Genomic DNA, 24,352 nt, shown 5'->3' with positions numbered 1-24,352 from the left:
ACTTTTATTTCTGGCTCTACATTCTGTAATTCACATGGTAGGAAAGCAAACTGGGGAGTCACATAAACTATGTACGAATGTCAACCATTCACTAGATGTGAAATTTCTAGTTGAATTTTGTCTGCAGAAGAGTCATTCATAAGAATGCTGGGTTCATGCTGCGGTAGAATTTGAGATAAAATATATCAAGATACTTGGTTATGTATTAATATTAATCAGAACTCTTCAGTGGTAAGAGTCAAATTTTTAATTTGAATTACCTTTCAAAATGGTACTTCCTGACTCAGATATCTGAGAAGAGTTGGCCCTTTTGGAATACTGTGGCCTAGATTCTTCAAGGCAGAGGGATAGAGAAATGTATGATGGAAAGTTGAAGTCTAACACTACACAGTGTGCCCCACTTCAAAGCAAAGACTTGTGGATTTCTATACAAACCTTGATATATTCTAGCTCCATAATTTGGGCTGACTGTTTCTCAGCTTTGTGCTTCATTGTCCTCATTGGTAAGATAAAGCATTTCACAGGGCTGTTGTAAAAATCAAATGAGCTAACAAGCCTAGGATGTTTTGTAATTGAGCTTAGAATTATACTCTAGATAGTAGTCATTATTAAGTATATTAATTACAATCCTTATCTGAAAGGCTTGAGAACAGAGGCTCAGAGAGATTGTAACTTGCCCTTGGCCATAACCAATGGAGAGATTATTGTAAGTACCAGAATATGGAAGCTACAAACACCCTTTACACCCCAGGAATTTAATCCTTGATTTATCAATAACAGCATTTGGTCCTGAGAATAAAGGCACACTTTTATATGTACTTAGGAACAATGAGGAAATAAAAAAAATTATCTTCTGCTATGTAATAATACTAACACTTTTCAGTGCTTCTCGTGGATTACATCATTTTACTCATAAATATCCCTACCACTCAGGAAAGATTAGTTGTTGTTTTTATCATTGTTTAATGCTCTTCTTGTTAAAAAGCCAGCAAAACCATTCCCATTTTAACCTTGCTTTAATTTTTTTTTTTTTTTTTAGTAAATTCTGGTGTTTACTTCATTTTCTGACTTAAGTTGTCTCCACGTGGAAAATGGCACCTGACCTTGACAAATGCACAGAAAGAGGGCTTTGGCAGTAAAGAACAAGACTGGAAAGCTGGAAGATACCAATACATGGATTACAAAATCCACATTTCCCCATGCTGATTTTCTGCAGCCACTCAAGTTGGAACGACCAAGGGGTTGGTGAACTAGCGAATACCACCAGTAAGCATCTGCTCACATGTGTCATGGGCAGATGCCAAATGAATGCATTGCTCAATGAAAACAGAATAGAAACTCTAGGCCTTCGATAAATTTTGAAGTCAGCTGCACGACTGCAGCTGCCTGAAAGGAATTCTTTCAGTAGAATGTGTGATGCAGAAAGCAGCCCTCTCATTTAGGCAGAGGACAGAAGTCCCAGATGCTACCACTCAGCTTTACCATTTGCACTTAAGAGAGTCATACCTCCTTCTCTGAATTCCATCTACTCTAGAGAGTAACAGTACTATGGAATGAGAAAAGCAGGTCTGGGTATGAATCCAAGCTTTTTTACATTCAGATTGTGGCTATTTTATTTTCAGAGTTTTAATTACATAATATGAACTGTGTGCACTTGAAAATTAAATAACATCAATATATATAAAGATCTAATGCAGTATATAGCATGCAACAGGATATCAATAATTATTAGATTATAATTAAGTATATATAAATATGAATATAAATTGCTTTATATATATATTATAAATATATGTATATATGGTAGATACAGAGATAAAGTAAGCATATACCTTATCTATATGCATTATTATTATTATTATTATTATTATTATTATTATTATTATTATTATATAAAAATGTGGTTAAGTTGGGCACTGGTGGCTCATCCCTGTAATCCTGGCTACTCAGGAAGCTGATATCTGAGGATCCTGGTTCAAAACCAGCCCAGGCTGTGAGACTCTTATTTCCACTTCCAGAAAACCAGAAGTGGCTCTGTGCTCCAAAAAGAGCACAGGAACAGCACTCAGGCCTTGAATTCAAGCCCCATGACCAACAATAAATAAATAAATATTGTTGCCTCCTCCTTTGCTTTGTGTTTTGTCCCAAATAAGATAAGAAATGTACTCATTACCTTGCCCATGTAATTGTAACTCCTCTATACGGTATTTTCACAATAAAAAAATTTTTTTATTATATTAAGTGAAGTAAGCCAGGCCCAAAGAAACATAGGTCCCATGCTTTCCCTTATTTGCAATTACTAGTATATGTCTGAGACAAGCAGAAAAGGTCAAATAAGTTGATGTGAGGTGAAATGAACCCCAATATAAGTATTCAAATGTTTTTCTCTTTCTTGTGATTGTTTCTGACATATTTGTAAAAATGATTTCTTGGTTGCTTTGTATGTCCCTCCCCCACGGTAAAACCCCTACTTTCATTATATTTGATGTTGGTATAATTTGTGGAGGGGAAGGGAAAAACAAATCATTTAAATAGGGATACAGGTGGACCCATTGCAACAATGAGATGTACAAGTTGTTATGTTGAAAAAAAAAACGAACTTTACAACTTTGTGGGAGGGGGGTGGTGGGTGAATGGGAAAGGATGGGAAGGTGAAACAAAGGAGGCAACAATGCTTGATAAGAAATGTACTCATTACCTTGCCCATGTAATTGTAAGCCCTCTGTTCAGTATTTCCACAATAAAAAATTAAAGAACAAAAAATGAGATGTTTCATGGTAATAAATAAATAAATAAATCTGGTGGGGGTTTTTTTTTGTGCTGGCACTAGGGCTTGAACTTAGGACCTCTGGCTCTTGCTTAGATTTATTGCTCTAGGTTGATGCTGTACCATTCAAGTTAGATCTCTACTTCTGGCTTTTGCTGGTCAATTAGAGATAAGAGTCCCTCACATTTGTCTGCCCAGGCTGGTTTTGAACCTAGATTCTCAGATCTCAGCTTCCTGAATAGTGAGGCTTATAAGCATGAACCAGGGAGACTCAGCTTATGGTACTATTTATTAAAACAAAAGCCTCTATTTATTTAAATGTTTATAAATATACATTCAAAGTAGCATATGATATGTGTTAAACAGTTTGGACGCTATATATTTTTGGATCTCTGAATTAAATATTTCTTCTCAAAGAGTACCATTGTGTAAAGGCAAGGGGCAAGACCGCTAGATTCCTTCACGAAGAAATTTAGGGCCTCTCATGTGCCAAGCACTACCATGCTTACAACTGCTAACATGGCTGATAGATTCTCTGTCCTTAACAACTGCTAACATAGCTGATGATAGATTCTCTGTCATGAACATAATGGTACAGTTCTACCAATTTTATCCGAGAACTACAACTATTCCTGGACAGTCAGTAGCTGGGGGACCGTATTTGGGACAAGACACAAAATTGAACATCCCCAACCAAGACAGCACAACAGAGAGATCAAAGCAGAAGCACTAGACTCACCAAGGACGGGAAGACAGCATCTCTGTAGAGGATGAAAGTGATTGGAAAGACTTAAGATTCTTATCTGATATTATAACTTGAGCAGTCATGACAAGCAGTCATAAAGGGTGATTTTTCCAAAAAAAGACACCACAATGACGATGACCACGACAGAAAGACAGACAGAGAGGGATTAGCTGCTCCATATGCTTTGGACAGCAAACCCTTTTGGATGAGTCAATTAAAGTAATTGATTACTGGGTCTAGTCAATGGCTGATGGAACATACAGCTTTATAATCTGGGTAGGCTGCTCCCAAGGCATCCGACTTTAATCGCGTCAACCACATTGTATTAAATACTGACAATCATAAACCAGCTCAGAACTCTTTTAAACTGTTTAATACCACTTTAGAAGAAGTTATGTTTGACGTCACTTCCTGTCTTACAATTCATTTTGTTATTCAATTTATAATCAGCCAATAACCATTTGTGAAAGTGAATTCCTGCATCACAAGACTCAGTGGAAATAGCAAAGGAATTGGAACTCACTTATAAAAAGCAAGTAGCAAAATGATTTAGCTGTCGGTTAACTCCAGTCTGGGCTATGCTTTGCATGGGAAATGAGCTCGGCTTCAAATGCAGCAGATTCTGCTTGTTTGGGTCGTGTTTCTAATCGAGACATATATATTTTCCCTCAATCAGAGGAAAACAAATTGGCAGTGGCATATTGCTTGGATATTTCAACCATTTGCTGGATTTCCTTCCCTCCAAAATGTTTTAAACAGAAGCATGAAGCATGAATAGGACCAACTAGAGAACCAGTATTTATGAGCCTATTCAAACCTTGTAAAGATTTGATCAGCAAATATGCCAATTGATACACCATAATGTTTTACAACTACAGTTGTCTTGGTCTATAAAACTTATTATAATTCTGAAGGGATTTCTGCTTTCTTTTCAGACATTTCTGTTTTACTGCCACCCAGTGGTTTGAATTGGAATCTGCATTTTGTGGCTGTGTTGCAAATAGCAGAAGATAGTTATTTATTCATTTATTCTTGCATTCGTTTATTCATTTATAGACAGCCATATTTGTATGTACTGAGTGGATATACCTTCAACATATAAATTTTTGGAGGATGTAATTTATCCCCTAACATAGATCATGGTGTTAAAAATCAGAAATACCATGTAGGGAGTAGATCATAATCAATTGTCATGTCTAAAACGAATTCTACAATGTTTCAATAAGCTTTTTATATCTTGAGGAGGTTGGGGCAGGAGGAGCTAGAATTTGAGGTCAGACTGAGGTACACAGGGAAATCTTATCTCAAAAGAAAATTTCCTTTACAGAATAGAGAAACAGAATGAATTCTTCAAGCACAGAATGGCCCACTGATACTATAAGCTATAAACTATATGAGCTCCTTATAAACTCTGGCAGGAACATTTTGTATGTATGTGTGTGTGTGTGTGTGTGTGTGTGTGTGTGTGTGTGAGTAGCAGGGGAGATATTTCGATGGAGGAGGTAGAGTATATTAATCAGGAAGAAAGATACCTTTCCAGATCATTGATTTGCATCTTTCACTTATGAATAACTTTATTTCTTTAAAGTTTTATATTTTTGTTGTAGAAGTGCTTCAACCCCTTGGTTAGGAATATTACTGGTATTTTTAAGAGACTGAAACTATAGCTCTATCTCTCACCCAAAACAAAACTCTACTCCAAGGTGATCAAAAATCTTCATGTTAAATGGCAACTCTTTGTACAACTGCTTAAAGGTAATTTTAAAAGTGTGTGTGTTCAAACATTGATGTGGAATTGATCCTGAACATAGATAGCCAGAAGCTGGAAAAGAAAAGAGACTTGTGTTGCAAGGTCAGTGGGATGAAAACAATGCAATTTCATGCTGTGTGCTTTTGTAATTACAATTCTCAGAATCCTCCCTCAAAAATAACTTAATGCAAGACTTAGACCTTTGAATCCACTACAGAAAAACATAATGAAAAGGCTGGACAATATAGTCAAATACATAGTGTAATCCAGAACTGAGGCCCGGCTGTGGAAGCACTTACTCTCACAAGAGGTAGATGCATAAGTTTTGCACCTCAGCCTCAATTTCATACCCCACTCCAATTTCAACCCGGCTTTCAGTGCATACTATTCTCACTGTCTAGATAGAACCACAGGTCATAGTTTGATATATTTTCTACAAGACTTTTTCTAGACAAACCTTAACATAAAGAGACGAACCTACAACGTGATTTGTACATCTATAGAAATACTTTTTAGATATTTCCAGATCCATACATGTAGACCTTGTTCATTCTTAAGGTTTTGTATTATACAATAATATATATGGTATATATTTTCCCAGTTTTAAAGACTGGTTTGATTCTGTTTGCTTTTTCTTTCTCCCCTTTCTTTCTTTCTTTCTTTCCTTCTTTCTTTCTTTCTTTCTTTCTTTCTTTCTTTCTTTCTTTCTTTCTTTCTTTCTTCCTTCCTTCCTTTCTTTCTTCCTTCGTTCCTTCCTTCCTTCCTTTCTCTCTCTCTCTTTCTTTCTTTCCTTCCTTCTTTTCATTTCTTCTTTTGTTTTGTGCCAGTCCTGTGGTTTGATCTCAGGGCCTGGGTCCTATCCCATGGCTTTATAGCACTCTAGCACTTGAGTCACAGCTCCATCTTCAGCCTTTTACCTGGTTAATTAGAGATAAGAGCCTCATGGACTTTCCTGTCCTGGCTGGCCTCAAACCATGATTCTCAGATCTCAGCCTCCTGAGTAGCTAGGCTTATAGACATGAGCCACTGGCACCAGCTTGTTTACTCTTTCCAAATTTGTTTCTAAAAAGTGAAGACAAGTAGATTAATTTTTCATTATTTTCAAGCTTACAAAACCAGTGGAGTGGTGATTATGGATTTTAATGTACTGTGCATTCCACAATGCTAAGAAGGAATTGTTTTAAGGTTTTTATCAAGTTGTGCACCCGTTGGCTCATGCCTGTAATCCAAGCTACTCAGAAGACCGAGATTCTGAAGACCAGGATTCAAAGCCAGCCCAGGCAAGAAAGTCCATGAGACTCTTATCTGCAATTAACCACTAGAAAACCAGAAGTGGCACTGTGGCTCAAAGTGGTAGAGTACTAGAGTACTATCCTTAAGCCAGAGAGCTCAGGGACTATGCTCAAACCCTGAGTTCAAATCCCACCCCCGCCAATTTACAAAAAAACTTTTCACCAGAAAGCAGTGATAAATGGTTGAGTAGATATGTTAAACCTAATTTAAAAACTATATAACATATGTATATATCAAAAGAAATATCACATTAACCACATAATATGTGCATTTTTATGTTTTTAGAAGTTAAAAGTAAATTTTTGTTTCTTTTTGAAAAGAGAAGTCAAATAATACACCATGCATGTTCTTTGAAGCCATAATTAGTTTACTGAGGGCTGGGAAGGTTGCTCAGCAGTAGAGGGCTTGCCTTATATGCATGAGGCCTTGGGTTCGATTCCTCAGCACCACATAAGCAGAAAAAAAAAGCTGGAAGTAGTGCTGTGGCTCAAGTGGTAGAGCCCTAGCCTTGAGCTGAAGCTGAAGAGCTGAGGGACACAGCGCCCAGGCCCAGAGTTCAGGCCCCACAACCGCACGCCCCCCCCCAAAAAAAATTAGTTTACTGAAGATGTGTGGACATGAAGCTGTGATTCTCCAATCCAGAGACTTCCCCTGCAGGTGACTGATAACTAAGGGCATCATCTGTATAACTGTCTCTATTAAGTTTACACATATACTTACAGTGTTATTTATATATGTATAGATGTAAATGCACATGCATCTGAAACACACACAGACGAACACTGATTTTCAATTGTTGTAAGGTGAAATTATCCCAGAAGCCACATTTTGGAAGATGGAATATTGGAGTCTTTATTACACAGCTAGCAGGCTGCTGGCAGCCTGTTGTCAGAATGGCCAGCAGTCCCCAAATACACATAACATGGTTAGGAAACAGGCCAGAGAGGAAAGAAAGAGCAAAAACAATACCAACAAGCCAATTCAGCTCCAAAGGAGAGCTGAATTGGAACACCATGATAACCGGAGACAAGCCATGAGACAGAAGACAGGACATGATCGCGAGACATCAGTGGCATGAATGTGGCCTATGCTGGCCCAGGTCTAAATAGGGTCGGAGCAGGGGGCAGGTCCAGAGGAACGTCCTAGTCCCAGGCACTGGACTGACAGGCTCAGTAACCTATCAGCCAACTGCCCGCCCCTGCCTCCAGTAATCTGGGCACACCCATCACTTGGGAGGCATCCCCCAGGATGAAGACAAAATGACAGACTCCATCCACCATGCAGCCAATATGGAGCCGGCCAGACCTGACTTCCTTCCTTCACAAGCAGACAAAGTTTGGCTCAAATCTAGGTTCTATTACCTGTTAGCTGGTTGGCATAGACATGGTAATTCTCCATTACGCTATGATTTCATTTTGTTATGACAAAACAGAAAAATAACTGAGTGTGATGGTATAATAAAGTCAAACATGAAGTTTTCAATGGGTAATCCTTTTAGCCTTGAATTCATACTGATTCCTGAGACGATGGTGAGAAGACAATATACCCATTTTTACCCCTTACCTATCTCCCACTGGGGAGGGCAATCAATGCTAATTATGAAATTTGGCAAACACTAGGCCATGTTTAAACCAGGAAGAGAATGGCTCAACATTAAAGGAAACAGCTTCTTTGCACATTGTGTTCTGCTGATGTTTCTGTCTATGAGCCAACAAGCCCCTGGCTGAATACACATCTCAGCGTCTGTTTTGCAGATTTAACCATCTCTCCAGACAAGACCTGCCGGATCTCAGTGTGAGGGTGGTAGGAAAGGTCCCAAATCTATTTTTGTAATATTCCTAATCTTTAATATCTGCTGGGCCATAAATACAGATGACATTGGGACTTCCAAATCAACTCCTGGTTCCCAAATCTCTACCAGTTGGAATCTAATGGGGAGAAGTTTCCAGTCTGTTGAAAGCTGAAACCAAAATATTAGACATATCAAGGAACCAGGATTAATCTCTTGGGATAACATTGAAATGATGTTGGCAGGGACTCACTGTCCTTAGAAACATGTTGGGTTGTGGAGTTCCTTTCTAAGAGATCAAAAGAATGCTATGCAAAGGAATAGCAAACAAACCCCTGTGATGCTATGGTGAACAGACCAAGAGGAAGAAAGGCTCCATTCTACAGAGGCTTTGATGGGTCTCCAGAGAGACCCACACTGGGTCTCAGCAGCACAGTAATGTGGATTCTGTTAAATTAATGATGATCTCTGAGAGACAGCACCATCTCCACAATAGGCATTTGAGACAGGGTTTGTGTTTTGATTGCAACAATCAATGAAGCACTTTTGACATCTAGTTTCCAGGGTGGCTAAATGTCTCACAATGGCCTAGGCAGCCTGGCACAATGAACAATATCCCATCCAGAATATCAGCAATGCCTCCACTGAAACACAACACCTTAATTTGACCACTGAGATAATTATTCATCTTTATTTCCTTATTTCTTTTCTTAATCACAGTTTTTTCTGAGCTCTTTCTAACAGGCCCTGGGTTGGAAATGATGGATCTAATATTAAAATTTTTTTCTTATGAATTTCACAGCATCTGAATGATTATTTCATGCATTCTCACCAGCATAGCAGTGCTGTCCTTCATGGATTTTTCTTTTCCTCCCTTGAGAATATCAAGAAGTCTCTCAAGAGACAAGCACTGTCCTGCCATAGTCTCCGATGAGAGAGCTCTCCAGGAAGATGTTGGTCCCCAGCTAAGGACAGGGTAGCCCAAAGTGCTCAAAACATCAAACACCAGTGAGAATAGCATAGAGCTGTGTTCTTTATGATCTTCACAGTGCCAAGGCCACAGGGTCCTCAGGTCAGAGTCAAAGGAATTACTCTCACTTGTTCTGTTGAGTAACATTTGTTTGCCTATACACCAAACATGTATGGTGTATGTCCCTATGTGTCAGACTCTCCCTACAACATCTTACCAAACATCTTCTAGATACACATAGACTAGGGTACATCAAGAAACCTACATTTCAAAAATATACTATAATTTTCATCCTACTCAGGATCAGTCCTTCTCTACTCATGAAAAGAGAAAACCTTTCTTATGAATCTTTCCCTGAAGCCTCACCTACCAGCTCAATTCACCAGATCCATATAAACCCCAGGTTATAGCTAACGTATAGTATTCCTATAGTGAACTGAATCAGCTATATTTTTAGTCATGTTGATAATTGACAAAGATCAGATAAATAAGATCATTGATAGACTATAGATAGATAGATAGATAGATAGATAGATAGATAGATAGATAGATAGATGGAAAAAAGAGAAAGTGAGAGTCATCTGTAAAATGCTAATGCATTTTGCAATGGCTCCATTGTTATCAATGTCATTTATTAAATGAAGAAACTGAGGCACAAAGCAATGGGGCAGTTAATCCATAGACTTAAAATCCTAGCTCACACATCTTTTCTTGACTTCCAGAGCTCAGACACTTATGATCAAAACATGCTATCATTCCATACATGCTGTGGAAAAACAAGGTATTTTGAGATCAGATAGCTCCATATCAAACACAGGAAATTTTGTGTGAACATTCAGATATATATGTACATGGTGAACACAGGCTTCACCCTGTAACTATGCATTTCTCTCTTGTCCTGTTTTGACAAGGGATTAGCTGATCATGGTTATGACTACAGCTTGCAGCTGAAGCCAAATAAGGTGTCAGCTGTGTGTTGGCAAAGCCTATGCCACGCACAATGCACACCCATCTACACTATTCTACAGATAATAACCAGCAGATGACAAAAATAAGTAGGCATCTTTCTCTCATTATGTGCCGTGGGCGGATACATGGTAAACAACATTTCCTTCTTTTGAAAGTGGTAAATGCAACAGATGGGAAAATTCCTGTTTGTGGCATATTAGAAATCTATATTTTGTTTGTAAATACAAACTTGCTCTGAATCACAGTGAATTTTCTGTGAGTGTGGGTGTGGTAGACATCACGGGAGCTCATCATTATCCACTTCACTCTTTCCAACCACATGGAAACCTAGCCCCTTGTTACAGAGGGTTCATTCACTCAATGTGGTCAATGGGCTATAAACTGAAAGAGGATGTGTTTGCTTCTAAAGCAAAGCATTTCCTTCCAGGTAGATAACACCCAAGCACCCTCTTCTCCTGCTACAGACATCACAGAAATGTGAGAGAAGATGTTAGGGTCAACACAGACAAGATTGTTGAGTCAACACATGGAAGATAATTGCCCAGCAGAATCCCTAGCAGAACATTGTATGAATAAAAATTAAAGTATTTTTCTTCAGCCACTGAGATTAAAGTATTGTGTGTCAGCAGCATAGCATAACTTCGCCTTCCCTTTTTGGCATTTTTTATTGTTGTAAAGGTGATGTACAGAAGGGGTACGGTTAATGTAAGTCAGATAGAATGCATTTCTTTTTGAACAGTGTCACCCATTCCCTCACTCTCTCCCAGGTTTTCCCACCCATCCCCACCCACAAGTTATATGTTCAATTTCAATATGGTATCTAGTGAGTATCATTGCTGCATTCATTCACCCTTTGTCTCACCATTTCTGTGCCCCCCATTACCTTCCAAAAACAGATAAATGAACAAGAAAAAAAAGGAAAAGAAAACAAAAGCAGAAACAAAGAAAAAATCTTGTTTTCCTTTCAGGAGTTCATTTTGATATATATTACGTTATATGCACATAGCTATTGCATCTTTGTGATCCTCTCCTTAGTATATCCTCCTTTGGTCTCTCACTCTAAATAAATGCCTAGAGATCTGTATAATTTATCACTTCCCAGTGTATTTCTTTTACTATACAGTGTATTTACTTATAGATTTATAGGCATATTCTAGTTACCACAAATAGGGAAAACATGCAGTCTATGTCTGGCTTACTTTACTTAATATTATTTTTTTCCAAGTCTTCCCATTCCTTACAAATTGTACACTATCATTCTTTCTGATGGATGGGTAGAATTCCATTGTGTGTGTGTGTGTGTGTGTGTGTGTATATATATATATATATGTATATATGTATATATATGTATATATGTATCATGTAGATGAGATATATATCTTATATATGTATTACATATTATATATTACATATATTATATATATTGTAAATGTGAGATATATCCCACTTTCTTGATCCACTGTGGGTAGGTGATTTCTTTCATACTTAAAACATACATATCTCTGTTCTAATCTAAAATAACATGAATTTTAAACTGACACATAAAATTACCTACAATCTGGCCCAAACTTTCCTTCCAAGCTTTGCTTTCTACCATTCTCCAGGTGAAACTACAAACTATTTCTTGACCACATCTCACAATTTCTTGATTTTCTTATTCAAAGTATGTATTTTCCTCTACTTAGTATAATCCCTTCTCTTTGAACATATCATTTATTATCTACTAAAGACCAATTTATATGCAAAGTCAATAAAAATCTTTCTTAATCTCATGTTTCAGAAGCAATTTTTCATCTGTAAATTTTCCTATTTATTTCTTCTTACCCCTTTTTACTTTATATCTTGTATGTTTATTCATGAAGGTGCTTTATTTTTCCTCTTACTCTCAGAGATACACTTAAATCTTGTTGATCATTGTATCTTTAGTAATTCACTGTAATGCCTTAAAATTGTGCTCAATAAATACTCGATGTATATTGATCTACTAGTGATACAAATATAGTTAAGTTTTTATCATAAGAATCTATCTGAGCCCGTAGAAGGTGAGATCAAGAAACATTCTGTCTCTCGATTACTTTCTCACTATCTCCCAAGGGTTATATTTACTAATGGATGAGGATTTAAAGCACTGAAGAGTCTTGAATTTACTGCATGGATGCAGAATCGGAATAGAATAAGCACCCTTTTTGCCCCAGAGGCATCCAGGAATCAGTGAGTTGACAGCACTTGGGATGGTAGTAACAATCCTGAGACTGACGGAAGAGCAGCAGCAAGAATGCCCTCAATATCTTAGGGATATAGGATGTTCCTAGTTCTGTACTATGTGCTTTACATATGGTACCACATGGCAACATCATGTGTTTAAACCCCAGCCCCACCCCATCCACAACTGAAATTGTGGATGACATACTTCTATCTCTCAGCTTCCTACCCTGAAAACAAAATTATCTCCCTGTTAATATGGTAAATGTGCTGGTGAATATCAAATAGAAGAGTGAATTGTACTTACTAAGTATAAAAGAAATGCTTTCTCAAAAAGAATGATAAATGAACTGATTAAGAGACAAACACAGAAATATTCATTCATTGCCTAAGGACATGGAGGTTTGAAGTGACTGAGTCAAGATTTGAATCCAAATTTTCTGTACTGAGAGCCCATATTTTAACTCTTCTACCTTACAGCTTCTTTGAAGCCTTCAGATTCATGGGGCAGAATTTGACAAAGAATATTCATGTTCCATCTTGTAAAAGAATGATTAGAGCATATCATTTGAAAGGCTACTTTCAACCTTGAGATTGTATGTGTCAGTCCATTTGTGTTGCTATAACAAAAAATACCATATTCACAGTGGTTTATAAACAATGAAAAAGTATTTCTCCCCGTCCTACATATTGGGAAGCTCTAGATCAAGAGCCAGCAGACTCGCTGTCTGAGGGCCTGCTTTCTGGTGCACGGTTGTGCTCTGATTCTTGTGTTTTCACATGGCAGAAGGTGAGGAAGCTCTGAAAACTTTCATTCAGGAGGACCAAGGCCCCCTGACTTAATCTCCCCTCATTCTGGAAGGTCAGAATTTCAACTGGAACTGGGAGAGTAGGATGTGTTCAGCTTATAGCACTGCAATTCTATTTATAGAGGTTAAGAACTGAAAGTAATGTTTCTAACAATGCAGGCAGAGTAAGCTAAAGATAGAGGTGGACAATCTTTATGAGCTTTACAACTTCTGCTTTGCAGTCATTCTTTGCAATTCTTTTTGTTACATTTCCAGGCCTTGTTTATTCTACATAATGACATAGGTACCCAGGAGGAAATATAATACTTTAAATTCAACAAATGTGAAATTGAATCATTGCTCTACCACTTATTTTCTATAAAACCTTGGACAAATTATCCAACATCCTACCAGATTAACCTCTCAGGTTTCTATACATTTTAACTTTCTAAGAGCTCTGAGCAACAATTATTCTATGATTCATTCTGTCTCTTTGTCCCTCTGTCTCTCACCCTGACTCTGTCTCTCTCTGTCTCTCTCTGTCTCTGTCTCTCTGTCTCTCTCTGTCTGTCTCTCTCTCTATCTCTCTGTCTCTGACCCTGACTCTGTCTCTCTCTCTGTCTCTCTCTATTTCTCTGTCTCTCTCTGTCTATCTGTCTCTCTCTCTCTCTCCCACTAATGCAACAATTAAGTGGTTAGGATTGTCCCATGACCCAAATTGGGCCACCATAATTCCTTCCCTAACAAATGAAACTAATAAATTCTAGGTTTTGTTGGTCCCTCAATAAAAATGATGCAAATGCATAAATTATGAGAGTTGACTTTCTCTTTCATTGTCTGGCATTTGAAAAACCAATATTTATCAGATATAAAAAAAATGAGCCAGGTCACAATAAAAAAAAAAAAAGAGCCAGGCACCTGTGGCTCACACTTGTAATCCTAGATATTCAGGAGGCTGAGATCTAAGAATTACAGTGTGAAGCCAGCTAGGGCAGGAAAGTCTTGAAACCTCAGGAACAGTGCCCCAGCCCTGAATTCAAGCCCTGGGACTAAAACACACACACATACACACACACACACACACACACACACACACACACACACACACACACACACACACATACACACACACACACACACACACACAAAGAGAGACAGACAGACAGACAGACAGACAGACATAGATAGATAGATAGATAGATAGATAGATAGATAGATAGATAGATAGATAGATAGATAGATAGATAGATAGATAGATAGATAGATAACAAATGAAGCTGATGCAGAAAGGAGTCAGAAAAAAGACATATTCCTTCCTTTATTGGGCCTCACTCTACTAGAGGCTTGAGTTTATGTTGGCCGCTGTCTTACATAAGAAGCTCCCTTTTTGCTAGTGGAAACTCTAGTGAAATCTTTGTTCTTATCCAAGGGCCCTGGCTGATGTAGCATTCTGAGAACCAATTCCTCATCAGCAAAACAAGAAAAATAATACATCCCTTATAAGATCATCCCTGAAATTAACTAAGGTATTACAAGTGCCTTACCCGCTGACTAGCACAAAGCAAGCATTAAAGAAACCCTTCATTTAGTGTGCTATGTATTTGTGTCATACCAATGAACAATCAACTAATCATGTAACATTTTTTGTTGTTTCCTTTGTAGTAATGCTAACCACAAATTAATTTCAATGTAACCAGTTGTTAATATGCTTCCTTTAACTGAGTCTTTATGTCTAGTAAACTGGAATAAACAATGAATTTCAACAATATTAGTAAAAATACATAAATAAATAAATTTAAATAGCATTAAATAAAACATTAGTTTGTTACATTTATTCATCAAAATCATTATTATTCTATTAAAACCCATCCAACATGATTATTTCATTTCCTTTATTTAATACACACTTGTGATCATATACTACATTCCAGCACTGTGCTTACAAGAGGCCATGTGGTGAATATAATAGAGTAATTATGGTCAACAAAAGCAATAGAGAAAGAAATATATATATTAAGGCAATATTTACAGTTGGTTCATTAGAATTGCTGGTTCACTGAAGAGATTTGACTGATTGGAGATTGAGACAGACAGATAGATAGATGGTAGCTCTCAGGTATTAATTTATCTTAAAAGTCAGAAAGGGAGCTGTGAGGAAGCCTTGTTGTTTTTCAAGCAAAATGGTATAAAATATGCAAAATTCTGTAGGGATAAAATCCCATTGAAAGTAAGAGGAGGGCTGTAGGCAACTGCAGGTGCCTCTGTGGGTGACTCAGGTGACTGCAGGTGCAGTTTTGTAGATAGGACGTGAAAGAGTGAGACGACTTTGGAGAAGTACTCATAGGCCATACCAAAAGGGCCACAGTAATGATCACTAACAGGGTAATATCAATGGCAGCAAAGTCTTGTATGTAACAAATATACTTCTAAGCAACCATTAACCCATTTTTCTTACCATTAAGATATATATTAGTATGAAGGGAAAGAAATAAATTCATAGGCAAGTCGCGTGCATGAAGTTACACCATATTAAATGCAAGTGAGCTTTCTGACATTAAATAATGAACTTGTGCCCAAGTGTAATGGCCACACTTGTTCTATCCATGTAGGAGGCCAAGAGTTAAATGTTCAAGGCTATCCTAGACAAAAACAGGATACAAACAAAAGATATGGGATCGTGGCTCAAGTGACAGGACACTTGGTCTTGATGCTCTGGGTTCTATTCCTAGTACCAAACCAAACAAAAAACACTGAATTGTGTATCTCTTAAGTTTATGTTAAAATTCTAACAGTGTCTCACCGAGTGACCTTATGGATCGAGGGATTGTAGGGGTGATTTATTAAGATGAAGTCATGCCTGCAATTGGTGTGAGCCTAATCCAATATCACTTGTTTCTTTACACAAACAAAGGAAGAACACCATGTGAACATGAAATCTATCCAAGCTAAGTAACAGCAAAGATGACCAGCTAACAACCTGAAGCTAGATAAAAGGCATGACTATTCTCTCTCATCACCCTCAGAAGGAACCAACCCTGCTAACTGTTGGAGGTAAGATTTCTCTCAGATCCCAGATCTTAAAACTCTAAAAGAATAAGTTTCTGTTACCAAATATACCCATTCTATTGAACTTCATAGCAGGAGCCCTAGAAAACTCTGCTGTGGAGTGATCAGTTCATCTAATCAGTGGGCCACACTTATATATCAGAGCCAGTAGAACATTGTAAGGAGGAAAGGAACTTGACCACATTGGCATTCTATTCTCAAACTAGCCTGCCCTTGCTTGTCTTTTCTCCTAATGTCCCCCATTAGTCACAAACATCATTAGCTGAGGTTCTGTATGTCTCTTGCAGAAGAAAATAAAACCTTGTATATTTCAGTTTGTTTTTTGTAATTCAGCTCAGTTTAATGTCAGCATTGGTCTCTATTTAGACAGAGACTTCACTGAAAAATGCCTCATTTTTATAGATCTATGATTAAACTGTTCAAAGTGCAGTTCTTTACTGCTTCCTGTTTATAAACTCATTCTAGCTTGACCTACATGGGCAAGAGTAAAACATTGGAGAAAATATTTTTGCCTTCTTCCTTCGTCTGCTTGATGGCAAATATAAAGTCATGACGTTTTAGGAGGGGGCATTCTTTGGTTTCCTTATTGCAGCTATTCATCTTTTGAGAGAAGGAAAAGAAAACTCACTCTGTTGGATGGAGATGTTTGTGTGGAATCTTTCTCTGGTGACTCATAATCCAAAGCTGTTGAATCCAAGGAAGGCAGTTTTAACCACAGTATTTAATCTTATGGAGACATTTATTGCATAGCTTTTTGTTTTGCCTTGTTTAATATAAACCACTGGAGAGATGTTTCTTCGTTATGTCATTTCATAAAGCACAGTGTGAAATGAAAATCCAGATAAGAAAAGGCCACTCCTCCTTCAGGAAGAGTTATAAATTCTGCATTCATTAAGGGACTTTGGGCCTAAAAATAGTCATTATTATACCAACAATGGTGAAACCATGTCCACCGAAGTACTGTGGAGTAGGGATTATAAAGACCACTTCTGGAATCAAATACAACTGGGTTTTACAGTTGTATGCAGTTGTTTTTCTAGCTATATTCCCTAGAGTAAATCATGTTCCCGAGATCAGGCTCTCTAAAATAAGGGATCTTAATAGTCTTTATTTCATCAAGTTGCTAGGAACACTGCATGGGTTGTGAATGGAAAGCTCATAGTACAACCTCTGGCAAATAATAGATAATTGCTGAATGTTACACACTATTGTTTTAATGCGAATATAGTTTATTGTAAGCTTATTACTTCTAAGGCATCTCAAAGTGCATAATCTCTAATCCTGAAAAAAAAATCATCTAGGGTAATTATTGTTTGTATTCATACTACAGATGAAAGAATCAAGGTACATGTTCAAGGACATTTTGTTAGGAAATGGAAAAGCAGAGGCTCTCTTGCATCTGAAAACACATTAAATTTTATCAATATAATCAAGCTGATAAAAAGACTCAATGCATCTCTTCAATGTCAGTTTCAGGTTGACATTTGTAAAATTCCTAACATCAAGACAAAACCAAAAAAGATCTATCTATCTATCTATCTATCTATCTATCTATCTATCTATCTACCTATCTATCTATCTACCTACCTACCTACCTATCTACCTATCTATTTATTGTTCCTGTGCTAGGGCTTGAACTCTGGACCTGGGCATTGTCTCTGAACGTCTTTTGTTCAAGGCTAGTTCTCTACCATGTAAGCCAGAGCTCCACTTCTGGATTATTTGGGGGGGGGTAGTTTATTAGATAAGAGTATTATGGACTTTCATGCTCAGGCTGGTTTCAACAGTGATCCACAGATCTCAGTTCCATGAGTATCTAGGATTACAGGCATAAACCACCAGAGAATGGCATATTTTTTTCTTATTATTTTCTTTTTTGTGGTACTTGAATTTGCACTTCCTAGGCTGGTGCTCTACTACTCAGGCCATACCTGCAGCCTAGATTTTTGTTGGTTATCTTTGCAAAAGGATCTTACACACTTCCTTCCTGGACTGGCCTCAAACTGTGATTCTTCTACTCTTAGAATTACAGGTGTGAGTCACCAGCAGCTGGTTCAAAGAACAGTTTCCTAACCCACACCTTTGTAACTCCAACAGGGAAGAGCCCTCTTTTTGCTCCAGCATCTGCCAATTGGTCATTGGTTAGTTCTCTTCCAAGAATGTAATGCTTTCTTTGAAGAAGTGAGATTGAAATGGCACTTTTTAATAGAAAAAAGGAAGCATGTAAAGGAACTTTTACTGACAGCCCCCCCAAATACTCCTTGAGATAGGAAAAGATTCTGAAAGGATCTATTCACAGAGGGGCAGAATAGGAAACATATTGAAGTAGCCCAAGCTAGAGTAGGCGCAATATTCACTGAAGTCTTTCTCAGGAAGGAATCTCAAGATTTGATTTTTGTTATATTTTCTTCAATTTATTAAACTTGTAGAGATCTGGTATGAACATCTGAGAAACATAGAGAAAAGGAGGATGAGGAGAAAGATAAGAGGAAGGAAGAAGTGAGAAGAAACTAGAGAGAAATGAGAGAACATGAGTCTCTGAACAGTATTGCATTAATACACTTGATGGTTTTGATAACATAAACTCTTACGTTTTGGAGGCTAGATGTCCACAACCGGTCTTACTGGGTTATATTCAAGGGATCAACAAGGCTGAATCCTCTGAAGACTCTAGAAGAGAGTCTCCTAGCCTTTCTAGCCTTGTGGAGACTACTTTCTTTCCCTGCATCCTTACCCCTTTCTGAAAATACTGTACTCTCTTGCTGTTGTGGCCACATGACCTTTCTGCTTTTCCCTGTAAGGGCATTTGGGATTGTATATAGGGTTCATGTAAATAATCCAGGGTAATTTCCTAGTCTCAAAGTCCTTAATTTAACTAAGAACAAATGCTCTCTGCAAATGCTAATTTGCCCTTCCTAATCCAGAAAAGCATATAATCAAAGGAAGCAAGCAGCCATACTGTCAGGCAAAGAATGGCATATTTCCTAAGAGAGAAACATAAATTGTACACAGGATGAACACAGCACTTTTAGCTTCTGAGTTCTAGTCTACTTCCTAAAGTATAATTACAGCAAATATTTATGTTGTTTGTTAGGTGTTAGACATTGTTCTGAGTGCCTCACTTGTGTAACTTCATCTTCCTTGTACAGAGGAGGAAACTAAGATGCAAGTATATGCTAAGTGACTTGCCCAAGACTATATTGAAATAGGATGAGCTAGGATTTGAATTCCAGGTGTCTGCACCCCAACTGCATACTCCTGATCATATGAAAGGGAACTTGAAGAATGGATAAGCAGGCTGACCCAGTGAGGAAATAGTACTGGCAATGGAAACAGAGGGAACAGATAATGAAGATGCAGAGACAGTGAAATGAAAGGCCGATTCCGGTGGTGAGTACAACAGTTCAGATGAAACATAGTAAGCCTAAGAGAAAGAGTGGAAGACCAGGTCAGAGATCTTGCTTGAGTCCAGACTGGAAAATGCAAACATCCTTCGGAACGGTCCAGATCTCTGAGGTGTGAGCAGAAGAGGATCTGGCAGCAATGTGAAAGCTGGGCCACAAGCTAGAGAGGGAGACCCTCTGGTATCATAGAATGTGCTTGCATCTCATATCTCTGGCTTTTTAGAGATTGAGGCCCTGTAGAGAGCTACTTGCATGTATCAACAGAGGGTGCAGTAAATAATAAACAAAGTGCTGCTAGGGCATAGGAGGCAGGTAAAGAAAGATACTGGCACTGACAAAAACAATAACACAATTTTTAAATGAATTTATAGTGTCATCACTCGCATGTACTGAATTACTCGTAAAAAAAAGTACCAAGAATTCTGAAATGTGTAAATCTACACTGAAATCTTGACCCTGTCATTGGATCCTGTGTCTTTGTAGGATCCTAGTAACTTCTTAGCATCCCAAGTTTTGATTTGTGTTTTTTTTTTTGGGGGGGGGGGGAATGTCCTTTAAAGGGGACAAGATAGAAATAACTCACGGTTATTATTACCATTTTATTTTTTTTTTATTGAATGTCACTATCTCACCTTTAGGTTCACGTTCTTTTTTTTTTTTTTTTTTATCTCATTTGACCAACAAGAGAAACCAAATCTCAGGGGAAAGACGAGAGTTACCCAACCATACAGAATGGAAACAAGGGTTTGCACCTGAAGTTTAAGAGTCCTAATTAAGTGTAAATTTCATAAAGCCACCTGAAGGGAATTTAAGGGAAAGAGAGGGACATGTATGCCTCTCCAGGTCTTTAAGGACGCATGAAGGCACAGAATTGAGAACACATCTCACCTGTCATACTCAACAACCCTGGAAACCTCTGCAGAGAACTGTCAGCCTCCAATGGGCAGAGGGAACCCTGGACCCCGCCCAGCAACGGCTTCTGTGTCCCTAGCAACCAGGGCGCCAGCAGCCGCCTCTTGTCAACCAGGTGCTGTGATTGGCCCGATTCCCAGACTCCACCCCCACCCGGTCTCCCTGGTCTCTGTGTAGTTTTGCTCTTGGAGAAGCGCAGACTGCGCCCAGTGTTTTCCGGAGTGGGAAAAGGTCCCCGTCGCGGTAAGGCTGTCCTTCTGTTCTCTCCTGGGGAGAGGGTCGGTTGACACCACGCCGAAGCTGGCATGGTCAGACAGGGAGCTTGTCAATCATGAATTCTGGTCCTGAAGCATCCGAGGATGCTACAGGTCAGCTGGTTGGTGGGAGGGGTGGGAGTGGGGTGGGGGTGAGGTTCCTCGCAGGTTTTGCGCTGTCCACTAAGTGAAACTCGAGTCTTGGGAAGAACCCTGCTCTACCTGTCAGGCCAGAACACTGGAAAAATCCTCTGCCCCTTACTGTATGTGACATTGTCCAAATAACATACCCGCCCTGCGCCTTGATTTCCCAGTCTGTAACCCAAGGTTTAGAACGCAATGGTTTCTATGGGACACTAGAGTATCTTAGAATGGCCAGGTTGTCTGAACTTGGACTTTCTGGAAATATTCAGTTCTGATCTTTTGCACCACCGCAACTTCAGATTCTCTGGATTGTTGCCACAGCAGTGGGGTGACAAGTCCCTTTCCTGTATGCAGTGATTCTGCATACCTGTCATCTCATTGCCTGCCCCCCCCACACACACACACAACACACACACATTCCCCAGTTTGCCCAAGAGCAGAACTGGAAGCACCCTGATTTCACAACGGGAAAATGGATCTGAATGGGACCTTTTCCAGTGTTCTACAAAACCTTGGCTTCATCTCTCACCCCATGAGAATCCCATCTGATGTCTTTAGTATAGGCAAGTTGAGTCCGTGGATCTACTTTGGTTGTGCTACCCAGGGAACATTAAGTTACATATAGACATACCCCTGTACCCTCAACTGTGAGATGATAACAACAAGCGTACTGCTCACTTTTATAAGGGGTGTTAAATAAGATAAAACGGGTGTAGAGATGGCAAAATTTCACCTCCACCCTCATAAGCTCCTGGTTGTGCCTCTAAATTAAAGTGTCAAGGAGAAGTCAAGCACATACATTTATTTAACCAGGGTTTTACCTGGGATAGAAGTTCTTTTAAGGAAATGAAGTCTCTCCCAAAGCAACTAGAATCAGTTACTTATATGCTCTACTGGACAAATAATAGTAAATTGTGATGAAACATCTAACGTATTTGAGTAGGAAATTCACCTTCTCATCCCTGAAGAAAGGACAGGGTATGACTCACATCTTCTGCTGTAACCTTTCTGCACTTCCTATTTTTCAAGATCCTTTAACTTAGTTATTATACCAGAGTAGCTTAACCTTTTCATAGTGATAGCTATTAAGTCCTGGCAATATTATTGTTGTTGTTGTTGACAAGGATATTGTGATTGCCTGTTGAAAAAAAATCAACAGTAATGATTTCTTGTCCACCCTTATAGATTTGAAGAAACTTTTTAGAAACATCATGTCTTGGAAGACTCCCCACAGATCAGATGCAATGCCTGAGATCATAGTGAAAATCATCGGAAGTAAATATTTCCGATATATGGTAGAGAAGCCAACAAGGTAAGTCTCCTGGATGAAAAATACCACTGTTTCTTGGATGATATTGAAATTGGTTCTTTTTAACCCAGAAATTTATCTCTTAAAAATGACTCCCATGGAAAAATTAGCTCATTAAGATGTAACAGTAGAAGTAAAACAGTGTTGATAAGTTCTGTGTACACTGTTTTCCTGGTATTTTTCATCTTTATAATTCCCTATACTCATTACTTGAGCTGATTTTCCAAATAAACAAAAAATATGAGTATTGCATTATTTATAAATATTAATGGAGTATCACTGCTTCTTTTCATCGAGTTTGTAATCTACCACATAGAGTAATTTGGAGGGGGAGGAGGATTAGGGGGGCTGGAATTATAGGGGTGGATTAATAATGTCATCAGTTGTAAAATTTTCACTTGCAAATGTTCACTCCTCCTTGCATCTCAGGTTCCACTGAGCATGGACTTCTCAACAAACAGCTTGTGTTTCACCCCTTTCAGATTCATCATGGCTACATTTGAGGAAAGAACTAATATATCCCTAAAATTCACTAAATGCAATTTGACACAGAAGGGTACAGTTAGCTCTCCTTTGTAGACTTTTGGTAGTTCACAAAGAAAGGAAGTACTAGAATTGACACCCCTTTTTCCCTTTGACAGTTCTGTGGGGTTTGACCTCAAGACTTTGCACTTGCCAGATCATCAGTTTACCACTTGGAGTCATGTTTTGGTTTAATTCATCCCAATTAAGGAAAATAAAGAACAGTAATTACAACTCCCTTTCCTCAAAAGTATGTGTATGAATCCAGGAAATGGTACAGAAAGAGAATTTTGCTACACATCCTTTCAGTCTAGATAGAAAACCTAGGTCAGAAACAGTACCCTAAAGTACCAAGATAATTGTTGAACAGGGCTTGTATTTGCATGGTCATTTTGTTAGTCTTGCAAAGACAAACGAGGAGACCTCAAATGCAAAAGGCATTAAATTTCAACCCATTAGGTGGGCTCAAAGATTTGGATGCTGAGCAATCTATAATGGTCTGTGGAATAACCTACCTGGGGACAACAGGACACAACAGCATTTGAGGGGTTTCTATAAAATTAATGAATAGGATTTATAAGACCTGATAATATTTTTTTTCTTGTAGTGGTATTGGAGTTGGAACTCAGAGCCTCTTGCTTGCTAGGGAGGGACTCTTATCACTGAACCACAGCTTCAGCATAACCTGATTTTAGCAATAACTAATTTTATTTGATTTTTCAAGAGGCTGATTTCTAGAATTTAATTTACTGTGATTAGTAAGTAACAAGGTGGTCAGATTGCATTCTCTCCATCTTTCTGTGTCTTTCTGTCTCTTTCAATCTAGTTAGAGAGACTAAAAGCTGTTCTCTTGAATTGCAGCTTTGCCAGTCCATCCTACAAGTTAATTTTGCTTGAAATAGGGATTCACAATCAAGTCATTCGGACTCAATGGCTTTAATCACTATATACTGCTTAAAATTATCAGTAAATCTAGAAACGTTTTAGAAAAATGTTCTTGTTCATTTTCCATGCCATTGTTTCTCAAGCTTTTCTGTACATAGAACTCATATAAATGTTTACTAAAATATAGATTTTCTATGCTTGTTTAAGAAATTCTAGCTTAATAGGCTCCAAGATATACAGGTAGCTGGTTTATCATCCACTGTCATGTGTGATTGTGAACAGACAGTCTGAAATTTGAAAGTTAGAAACCATTGCCACTTTTTCAAACAGCCAAGTCCATCATCCTATCTGGTTTTTTTTAGTCTTTTTATTTTCTTTTTCAACTATTATTTCATATGTCAATTATTTAATTGAGTCATTTGTATCTCTGGTCTGAACCTCCCCTATGGTTCAATATTTCTTTTCATATGACTTTCTTTTGATTATCATGCTCTATGTAGTTTTGTCTTTAAATCTCTGCCTTCCAAAATAACTAGGATGTGTGTGTGTGTGTGTGTGTGTGTGTGTGTGTGTGTGTGTGTGT

The 24,352-nt window shown here is 38.2% G+C and overlaps 1 protein-coding gene across 2 annotated transcripts in view; it reads left to right on the top strand.

Moving 5' to 3' along the window:
• The first annotated feature begins 20,821 nt into the window (after positions 1 to 20,821).
• The window catches only part of CUNH1orf87 (chromosome unknown C1orf87 homolog), a 70,795-nt gene continuing 67,264 nt past the window's right edge, over positions 20,822 to 24,352 (top strand). For both annotated transcript variants that reach the window (XM_069987050.1, XM_069987049.1), the window contains exons 1-2: positions 20,822 to 20,898; positions 22,239 to 22,365. In XM_069987050.1, the coding sequence (XP_069843151.1) occupies positions 22,265 to 22,365 (101 nt within the window). In that variant the 5' untranslated portion in view covers positions 20,822 to 20,898; positions 22,239 to 22,264. The remainder of the gene's footprint in view (positions 20,899 to 22,238; positions 22,366 to 24,352) is intronic.

Source organism: Dipodomys merriami, unplaced genomic scaffold (assembly GCF_024711535.1).
Source record: "Dipodomys merriami isolate MVZ:Mamm:240054 unplaced genomic scaffold, mDipMer1.0.p SCAF_34, whole genome shotgun sequence".
NCBI classification, from domain to species: domain Eukaryota; kingdom Metazoa; phylum Chordata; class Mammalia; order Rodentia; family Heteromyidae; genus Dipodomys; species Dipodomys merriami.
Note: the sequence above shows the minus strand (reverse complement) of the source record. Positions and strands in the feature narration are given on the sequence as shown.